Genomic DNA, 10,728 nt, shown 5'->3' with positions numbered 1-10,728 from the left:
TGATATTTCTGCAGTGTGTCCTAGTGGGTAGGGCTTCAGACTGGAGCACAGCAGACCGGGGTTACATTAATAATAATACATGGAGATATACCAATCTCATAGAGCTGGAAGGGACCCTGAACAGTCATCAAGTTCAGCCCCCTGCCTTCACTAGTAGGACCAAATAGTGATTTTGCCCCAGATCCCTAAGTGACCCCCTTGAAGATTGAACTCACAACCCTGGATTTAGCAAGCCAATGCTCAAACCACTGAGCTATCCCAAGATTTACATTAAGTGTAAAATTAATTACATTAAATGTCTTTTTAATTCAAATTAAATACAGTTTTTTTAAAAATAAATCTACTTAAATTTACATTTCAAATTGACAACCTATGTTGAGGAGGCCTAACCTTATTATAACAACTTCAATAAGCTATTAAATGATTTATATTAAATACAAAAAAATAATATTAAGCTGTACATGTTTGTTGCCAAGTTTTAAAGAAAGGCAAACCATTAACTGGTGGACATCACTGCTGAGCACCTAGAACCAGAGTCTGCCAAAGTACTAGACAAGCTTTTGACAGCAGTTGCCTCCCTTTTGCAGGTGCAGGAAAAAACCTGTCATTCAGTTCACTTAACTAACACAGTTCAATTACTCTTCAAAGTTATTAAACTAATTGGGAGTTTAAAAAGGAGATCTTGTTTTCCTCTTCCAATCTATGAATAAAAACTAAATGTGAGAGGCTGAGATCTACTAGTTCTAAAGCCTTGATGGACATGGTGATGCAGAAACAATCAGCTTAATTAACTAACTACAGACAATATTTCCTTTCTTTAATAAATCAGTTAGCTTTGAAAGCAAAATGTGTTTTAATATATTTGATCATTTTTTCTTATGTTTCCAGCACTTACAGTAGTTTTATTTAATAAAAAAGGTGCTGTTCTGCATTTTTAATTGAATTTGAATTACCAATCAAACAGAACTTGACACAAATCACAAGTAAAAAATTAATCCTTATCTAGTAAATAAGAAATGCATTATTCACAATTTTCTAATGTCTAAAAATCAAGAATCTGAATAAATGTAAATTAAGTTATATAAACTGCTTAAGTAAATGTGTAGAGATATAGTGTATCCTCCTGATTAGCAAAAAAAAAAAGAGTATCAAACTTAGCATAAAGACTGTACTGAGTTTTTAAGTCAACATGTTTTAATGGTTACCAACAAATGAGAATCAATCTTTCTTTAGGAAAAAAATGTAAGTACAAATGCAAAACAACAATTAAAACGTGATTTAAATCAGGGATTTCTGCTTGCTGATTTAAATCATGATTACAATCTGTGATTTAAATCAATTCATCTTAGTTTTTTTTTTTTTAAATAGGAAACGAAAAACTTGCTCTAGAAAGAGCACGTGCGCGCACACACACACACACACACACACACACACACACACACACACACACACACACACACACACACACACACACACACACTGGGAGTGTACTAGATTATCCAGTGCCCCACAGCACACACACATACCAAGAAAATACTGAATTACTCAACAACTTGCCTTCCATTGCCATCTGCAACAAGTTCCCCATGCCTCAGCTTTCCCTTGTAAGGGATCAGGTTGTATTACTTCTGAAATCTGGATGATTGTATGATACTGTACCATGGAATGCCTACGTGTGTGTGGATGCCCCAGGAGGTAGCAGGGTCGGAATGTCTCTGCCAGGCCAGATACAATGGCCACGGACCAGCATGCAACATTACATTAAGCACCGTGAGACAGTGAGTTTCCTCTGCGTGGGAGATGCTGCTTTCTGCTCTTGTCCAAGGTGAGGGAGGCTTGGAAGTAATGGAAAGTTACCACAAGGCAGAACAAAAGAAGCAGCAGTTTAGAAAGGGACACCCAGGGGCGAGCTTTCTCAGGGACAGAGCCACCTTGCACCAGATTAGGGGCTGGTCTACACTAGAAAATCAGACTGATCCACTTTTGTGGGTGAATAATCCACCCCCCTGAGCAATATAGTTAAACTGACCTAACACTTTGACACCATGGCCCTTCTCCCTCAACACTGGGCTTTGGCATCCAAACCCCCTGCTTTGTGAGCTCAGTTCAGCTGAGGGAGACCCTGCCATTCAGGGCCGGCTAAGCACAGTTCTGCTGCCCATTCCTCCCACAATCAGGATAAAAACATTTCAGTCCCCTGCATTCTAAAGTGATTTGTAACCCAGCACCAACCAAAACTAATCATGTGGGCAAAGCAGCTCCGTCTGCTGGATACCCAGGCCGAGCAGGTGTGTCTATGTAAAGATCGTCTGGCCCTGAAACCTCCCCCCACCCCTTGCAGCTCATCACTAGCTGCTTCAGATCTTGCTTCCATAATTATTAACCAGTCTAAGTTATTAACTTACCAGGATGCTTTTACTATGTAATTAACCAGCTGTAGTTAATAAAATAGTGATACTTGGTCAGTCATTGTGTGCTGAGAATACATATATGTATAAAACTGACATACTGCTTAAATATCATCACAGAGTCCTCTAGTAAACAAAGCCATGAATTCACCCTACTGTGACCCTCTTGGGTAATGCTGAGTGCTAATTTGGCGCCTGAGGTCTGAGTATCACTGCCTCAGGTCCAGGGTTTGAGCCCAACTACCCACCCCATTATGTTATCTTTAAAACTAGCCTGGGGAGAACAGAGCTGCTCTGGGACGAAGGACCAGATGGGACCTAGCAGGGCTGTTCCCTTTTTGAAGCTGTGACTCACTCAGGGTCACCACTGCCCCGCGCAGGAGGCAGGGTGATGGGCGGTGCTCTGACATTGCCCATGCAGGCTGTCCCACGGGAGTGTCTGAGTATCTGCATGTATAAGAAGCCCAGAAGGAGATAACAGCAGAGCACACGGGGCACCCACCCAGCCCGCTACCCTTGGCCCCAAAGGGGAAGACGCCTGCATGACTGAGAGATCTGAGGGGACGCAGAGCAGATTCCCAACCCGCCTGGAGAACCTCAGTGGGACTGGAAGGACCCAGGAACATGGGCTGGGGTCTGTCCCCTCCCCGCGGTGAGACAAGCAAGCTCATTTGCTGGCTGATGAGGAACCTGCTGCTCTGAGTGTTGCTCATTTTCTGGGGGTGGCAGTCGGGTTCCTTCCCTTTTTGCTCCTTCGTGGTGCTAGAAGAAAGCTCAAAAAGAAGTTTGGCTTTTCCTCTTTTCAAAAACAGATCAGAAATGACGGTCTCACTTATTCTGCCATCTCTGGAAGCCTTGGGGGTGACTGGGGAGCTAGCAGGACTGACAGAGTCACACCGTGCACAGGGGAACTGAGTTTGGCCCTTTGGTGTCATGCTTTTCATTTTTGCGGGTGCCCATTTAACTCAAATGCTTGAGAAGCAGCGGGGAGAAAAGCTCTTTCAGCTAAAGATGCTACACACAGATCCCTGTCTCTTCAATTACTGTCAGGCTTGATCCAAAGTGCGTCCCACTCAGGGCTTGCGGTGATGGTGAGAATAAGAGCCAGCATGTGGCCAGGACAGGGTTATCAGAGCCATTTCCCCCCTTTCCAGATCTCCCCTTCACAAACCGGCAGCTGGTGATCACCACCATGATCATTATTGCCGTCAAACTGCTCCTGATGACCCTGGTCCTCCACTACCTCCTCTACTGTGAGTATTTACTATGACCTGGGCCCCCTACCCCCACCAGACCTGGTCTGGTGAGGGCTCAGCACCTTCTGAGACAACATGGACTAGTAGAGACAGAATGGGACTAAGCCTTAGGTGACCAGAGTGCTATTCCAGCTGCGTGACCTTGAGCAATTCACATCAGTGCCCCATGCCTCAGTTTCCCCCGTCTATAAAATGGTGCTCATGAGCTTGACCCCCTTCTCAAAGTGCTTCATGTGCTCTATGGATGAGAAGGGGGAGGTGTTATTATTATTATTAGGGTTTGAGATTCCCCCCTCCCCAAATCCTGCTCATCCATACATGGAGGAGGTGAGAGCCCCAATTGGCCAGGGGGCCCGTCGCTGGGATTCCTGCTCCCCACATGCGACTGGTAAGATCAGAGCTGGAGGACAGGGGTAAATGGGAGGTGCTCTCTGGGCTCCTCTTGAATGTTGCTAGTCTTCCTTTCCTTAATGTCCCAGCCTGTGCACTGAGAACAGGGATGGCATCACATGGGGCTTAGGGAGGGGGATGAGCACCCAGCAGGGATAGGGGTCTGGGGTGTTGCAGTGTCTCCTTCCAATTTAGGGGTTCTGGGATCAGAGGTGGTTCAGCCTGCAGATGAGGTGGAAGAGAAAGATGCTGGAAGTCTTGATCTGGTTTAGGGGTGCAGGGAGGAGGGGATCAGGCATTAGGCAGAGTTGGGGTGCTGCAGCATCACCCTCTGGGGTGCAGGGAGGTGGGGTGATCAGCACCCTGCGAGGGTGGGGGGTGTATCCTATCAATGGCCCTGAGACTAACATAGGCCGTGCTCAGTTTCACAGGCTGCTCCTTCTCCCACCAAGCCAGGAGACCCTGGCCCCACAACCCAGAGGAGCATAGCAGGTGAGAGCAGAGTGGGGAGAATCCAAATGCAGTGTTACGTTCTAGCTGGGGTGGGGAGTCCCCCCTAGTTGGGGTGTGTGGCTGCAGAATCCCCCATTAGTGCCAGGGGTGGGGGCTGGAACCTGGGAATGGGGCCCTGCCACTCGCCCTGTGAAAGCAGAGTCCATAAGGATAGATGGAGGGCCTGCCTGTGCCCCATGTCTCTGCCTGTAGCTTCTGCTCTCACTTGTGGCTTAGGTTTCCCGTGGAGTACCCACACCTGCTGTGGTTTGGCCTGTACTCTGTGTCTGTGGGGAGGAGGTATCAGCCCCTCGGCAGCACATGAGGGGAGGGATTGGAGCTCCATCAGCGCATGGGGTGGTGGTGACGGGACGGATTGGCCTTCTGTCAGCATGTGTGTGTGGGGGGGAGGGATTGACCCCTCAGTGGAGCATGTGGGGGAGATATCGGTCCTGCGTCAGCATGTGAGGAGGGTCTAATCAGCCCCTCGTCGGCATGCTGGGGGGAGGGATCTGCCTTCTGTTGGCATGTGGGGTGGGGGGATTGGCCCCTAGTCGGCATGTGGGGAGAAGCGTTGGTACGTGGGGGGGCAGGAATCGGTCCCCCATCATCACCTGAAGAGGGAGGGATCGACCCATCGGTGGTATGTGTGTGGGGCATTGGCCCCTAGTCGGCATGTGGGAGGGGATCAGTCCCATGTCGGCATGTGAGAGGGAGAGATTGGCTCCTCTTTGGCACATGAGGTTGGGGGAACCGCTCCTTGTCGGTGCGTGGGGGGAAGGATTGGCCCCTAAATCAGCATGAGAGGGGTCAGGGATCAGCTTGTCATGGGAAGGGAGGGATTGGGTCCTCATCGGCGTGAGGGGTGGAGATTGAACCCTCATTGGTGTGTGGGTGGGGATCGGCCCCTCATTGGCAGGTCGGGGGGATTCGTGCCTCGTTGGCACATGGGGGGGATCTGCCTCTCATTGGTGTTTAGGGGGGAGGGGCTCACAGCTGCATTTTCTCCTGCAGGTGTTCCCTGGTGCCAGTTAGGCTGGTGCCAGGAACAAGGGAGGTGCTACCTTTTCTCCCAGACTAACCAGACCTGGGAGGCAGCGAGAAACTCCTGCTTAGCCCAGAATGCTGATCTGGTGGTGATCAACGACCAAACGGAGCAGGTACGAGCCCTCGGCCCCACCCTTCCCTGGAGTGTAATGACACCTGGGCAGAGGGCTGGCATGAGGCTTTGGTGCTGTTTGGGCCTGATGGGAAGAAAGCAACAGTGGGAGTTCCCGGTGCAGGGCTGAAGCAGGGCTCCTGCAGTGACAAGGGCTAGACCTGTCCCTCCTCCCCCCTCCCCTGGGGTGAATTTTGCCTCGGCGGGGGCAGGAGGGGCTTGGGGCAGCAGCACAGAGAAGGGACGATGTGGAGCAAACGGTGGGGAGGTTTGAGGAGGGCTCGGAAAGCAAAGCTGCTCGGCAGATAAGAGAGGTGGTTACCCGGCAGGGTAGCCAGACTCCCTGGGGGGCTGGGAACACGAAACTATCTTGCCAGAGGAAGATTCCCACCAGACTGCAGAGCCCAGGGGTGTCTGCTGGGAGAGAAGAGCCAGGACTCGACTGTAGTACCACAGGCGCTGACATTAATTTTTCCGGGTGGGTGCTCCACCCCGCTTCAGCCCTGCCTACACTACACCCCTTCTCCCAAGACCCTGCCCTTGCTCTGCCTTGTCCCACACCTGCTCCCTCCCCTCCACCAAGCACCTCCCACCGGCTGCCAAACAGCTGATCAGCGGCTGGGTGGCCAAACAACTGATGGGCGGGTAGCTGGTGGGTGCTGAGAGCCCCAGGGCACCCACAGAGTCGGCGCCTATGGTAGTGAATGTATTTCCTTTGGTCAGTGCTTTCCAGTGCCAGGAATGGGCCAGCAGCCTGGCTGGTGCACAGCAGCTGCCATCGGCATGATCCTGATTGACATCAGCTGGGGATTCGGCCCAAACATCCTGCAACAAGAACTTGGGTGACAATTCTAATGAGGCTTGAACCAGATCAGGCCCTGGCTGGTTCTGCTGGGCATATGGGAGGGAAAAGCAGGAACAACTTAGGTTAGTTCCTGTGGCCAGCAGCTCTGGCTCATACACACAGGGATGAGGGAGCCCATCTGGGGGCAGGCTTTTTACAGTCATTTTCAAAGTGGAAGAGCTCTTTGGAAAGAGGAACTCGGACGGTGCATTCGTAACGCTCACCCTTATCTCCTGCTGCATCCGGTCGTAATAACTGGCCTGACAAATTTACCCTCACTGTGAACGCAGCTGTAAAAGTTTGTGAGCGTTCCTGAGATGGTACAATGACCGAGAGTAACCAGGATTGATGGGAAAAGATCCCAAACGGGAGACAGACGGAGTTAGTCCAAACGAAAGAGCCTCCTGCTGTAACTCAACGACTGGGTTCAGATCACGCCTGGCAAACAAGAAACGCATGGGACCAGAAAGGTGTGAATTCAGGGTTGGAGATTAAACCTACTTGGCGGCCACAGAAACGATGGGCTGTTCCACCCATTGCTCCCTTTTGGGGCCCTGGAAGAGAAAAATAGACTACCGGAATGTACTTCACCATCAAATCTCCCCCATCCCCCACATCTTCTGGGACCCGAGACCTTTGTCATCCTGAGCCTGAAACGTCCTGACCAGACGGGGTCAGAGAGAGGGACCCAGATGGCGTCGCCTTTATGGGGTCCAGCTAATCCCAACCACCAGCTGGGATGAAACGGGTCGGACTGTAACAACAACCGCTGCTCCAGCCTGTCTCAGCTGCAGGATGGTTGTTACCAGCTCTGATATCATCTAGTCCAGTCCCCTGCGCTCAAGGCAGGACTAAGCGTTATCTAGACCATCCCTGACAGTGTTTGTCCAACCTGCCCTTAAAAATCCCCAATGATGGAGATTCCACAACCTCCCTGGGCAATTTATTCCAGTGCTTAACCACCCTGACAGGAAGCTTTTCCTAATGCCCAACCTAAACTGCCTTTGCTGCAATTTAAGCCATTGATTCTTGTTCTATCCTGAGAGGTTAAGAACAACAATTTTGCTCCTTCCTCCTTGTAACAATTTTTTTTGTACTTGAAAACTGTTATGGCCCCTCTCAGTCTTCTCTTCTCCAGACTAAACAAACCCAAATTTTTCAGGTTTCAGAGTAGCAGCCATGTTAGTCTGTATCAGCAAAAACAACAAGGAGTCCTTGTGGCACCCCAGAGACCAACAAATTCATTTACAATGGCGCCAATGGTGCCGGGCCCACACTGAGAAGGGACCCTGGTGCCCAGACTGTAGCCCTGCCCCCTGCGTTCTGCCCATGCTTTGCGCCAATGACCCACCCCACTCGGCCTCTCCCCACCGAGGTCCGGCCTGCTGCTGATTCCTCTCCGCTCCCTCCCAACAGTGCGAGTGGTGGGTAGGGCCTTGGAGGGGAAGAGGCTGAGCAGGGGGGGGCCTTGCAGCAAAGCATGGGTGGAGCAGGGGGCAGGGCCACAGTCCAGATGCCAGGGCCCACAAATGATTAATCTGGCTCAGGGAAGAGCCTGTCACACAAGGGGGAGTGGGTTCCTTATAAAAATTCTGCAGCTCAACAGGACAGGCTCAAAGGAGGGTGGTGGACTGAAAGCCTGGCTCAGTGCTTTACCGTTCAAAGGCTTTCCCTGGTTTTTCCCTTTCCTCTTTGTCTTTGATCAAGGTTAAAAGGGTTTTTAAGGGAACTAAGCAGGCCGGGTTAGCGCTGTTTAATGTCGGCCAATGGCTGGGTTCTGATAACACCTTAGTCTCGTATATTCCAGCTAAATTAATACAACAGGCCCTCCCGGACTCCCTGTGCATTATCCTCCCCTGCTGGGTTGTGCCCAAGTTTGACTGTAGGGTTGGGATCTGTTTGGCTTGGTGTGTGGGTGATCTATGCCGCAGCCCCCTCTGTCCCACTGCAGGACCCAATGCCCTCCTTCCTCCTTCCAACACCATCCATCCCCCAGGCTCGGGGCCTCCTCTCCCCACCCCAGGCTGAAAGCATCACCAACCCCTGCTCCTCCACTGACGTCTCTCCATCCCCCACACCCTTACTGGAGGGAGAAGAGAATCGGGCTCCTTGCTGCCTCCTCTGGCGTACGCAGCACCGAGTGCCCAGGTCATCCCTTGGGGTAAGTTCCTGCCATGGGAGACACCTCAGGATCTGGCTTCAGTTCTAAACACACAATTTTGTGTGTCATCCTCTCTAGAATTACTTGGTCCATAGAGCTGTATCTGTACGTCACTGGATTGGCTTGACCGACCAAGGGACTGAAGGCATCTGGCGCTGGGTGGACAACACTTCTGCGGTATTTATGTAAGCATGGGGCGATCCTCTGCTCTCCCATTCCTGTCTTGGCCTGCCCCAGCTACCCCTGTGGGCACTTTCTACCTCAGGAGCTGCAAGGCTGAGGCCAGGGATGGAGTCACTCGGGTTTGATTTCATGCCCTGAGGACTGAACGACTTGAGGCTTTATCGGTCTTCCGCAGGTCACTGTTTGCAATCTTGCCCAGGTCTCTAGTGACCAAATGGCATTGCTGCTGGGTGCCCTCTGTATGAAACGAGCTTGAAGGGTCTCAGCCCAGTTTCCAGTGGGTAAAGCATCCACAGATCGCACTGGGTGCTCGTTGGCCATCACAGCCAATGGACTGAGGATGGAATGAGTCACAGGGACAGAGCGCCCCTCTCAGCGTACAGAGGGGTCTCTCCAAGGCTGGTCTGGTCTGAGACATTGTGATGAGGGGAAGCTTCTGCTGCCATGGCGTGTGTGGGTAGCAGCCTTTACCCCTGCACCAGGGCCTTCAACAGCGCAGCCCTCCCCCACTTATGCCATTAGCTGGTAGTAGGTTGTTATCCTCTAGTAGGCCAATCAAGACGCCTGCCCTGTGATCAGGTAATGCTGTCTCTGGCCCCATGTTCATTTGGATACTTCAGAACAAAAGATCTGTCTCCTCTAGGGGGAATGTCACAAACCCTTGAGACTGGGGTGCAAATTGTTCAACCCCCCCTCCCCTCCATGCAGAGAGTATTCAGCCTGGCATCATGGGCAGCCATATTGTTCCCTCTACTTACTTTAATCCCCCCTAGCTCTGGCCAAAGTCAATGGAATGAGCCCAATATTCCATTGCTCAAGGGCTCTTTACGTTGCTCTGGCAGCATCAAGGGATTCTGAAGGAGATTTAATCTCCTCCCTCACCCTCGCTCAGGATATAACCAGCATAAAGGGGCTGGAGAAGAGCTGGCACAACAGCCCTGGTGCAGGGGCGTGGCTCAAACCCTGCCGGGCTCTGGCTGTTCTGAGCTTTCCAGAACTTCACTGGGCCTGAGCATAAGTTCAATGAAGCCCAGGGCTGCTCTAGGTTACTCTGAGGGTGGGTCCCAGTTTACAGGTGGGTGTATCTCCTCTTGGACAGGGAGTCAGCGGGCCAAGGGCTCTGAGGGCTCGTCTCTCTCTTCTTGTTCAGGAACTGGAACAAAGGGGAGCCCAATAACGTGCTCAGGAATGGAATCGGTGACGAGGATTGCGCCCACCTGCTGGAGACTGGCCTATGGAATGATGAACACTGTAGTAACTCTTACAGGTGGATCTGTGAAAGGGCTGCCACTGTGTAAACAGCCCCATCTTCCCCTGGCTGCGAACACAGGCTGAAATTCATCCTCCCGCTGCTATTCCTGGGCGCCATTCATGGCCTGCACATAATCCTGTCAGGCTTGTGACGTTGCACTCCATATGCTTTATAAAAATATGTTTATAAGTGTGAATATATTGTAATTATGCAAAGTGTGGGCCATTAATGGTGGTTTAGAATCTTGATGGCTCTCATTGACTAAAACAATTGGTTGTAAATGGCTCTGTTTACTTGCAAACCTTCCGGGGTACATGCGGGCCAGCCCTGGAAGAGTGAAGACTGGAAGTCTCACAGGACATATGAACATGTCACCTGATACTGGAATCCATCTTAAAACTGGTGCTTTTCCATTTAGAAAGACGGGTGGGGACCCAGAGAGACAAAAGATTCCCACTTTGTGCCAAAGCTATAAAAAGGGGTGGAACAGAACAAAGTGGGTCCCAATCTTGAGAAAGCCCTGACTTTTCACATAAGATGCCTGCTGCAACTAATAAGGACAGTACCAGGGAAAAGGATTGGC

At 51.0% G+C, this 10,728-nt stretch overlaps 1 protein-coding gene across 1 annotated transcript; it reads left to right on the top strand.

Moving 5' to 3' along the window:
- The first annotated feature begins 2,877 nt into the window (after positions 1-2,877).
- LOC127035296 (C-type lectin domain family 10 member A-like) lies at positions 2,878-10,333 on the top strand. Its single transcript, XM_050925012.1, has 6 exons — positions 2,878-3,060; positions 3,563-3,661; positions 4,478-4,546; positions 5,561-5,706; positions 8,789-8,895; positions 10,044-10,333. Exons 1-6 carry the CDS (start codon positions 3,033-3,035, stop codon positions 10,189-10,191), a joined length of 597 nt encoding a protein of 198 aa, XP_050780969.1. The 5' UTR covers positions 2,878-3,032; the 3' UTR covers positions 10,192-10,333.
- The last annotated feature ends 395 nt before the right edge of the window (positions 10,334-10,728 follow it).

This window comes from Gopherus flavomarginatus, chromosome 16 (genome assembly GCF_025201925.1).
Source record: "Gopherus flavomarginatus isolate rGopFla2 chromosome 16, rGopFla2.mat.asm, whole genome shotgun sequence".
In the NCBI taxonomy this organism is placed as follows: domain Eukaryota; kingdom Metazoa; phylum Chordata; order Testudines; family Testudinidae; genus Gopherus; species Gopherus flavomarginatus.
This window is presented reverse-complemented; position numbering and strand designations above follow the sequence as displayed.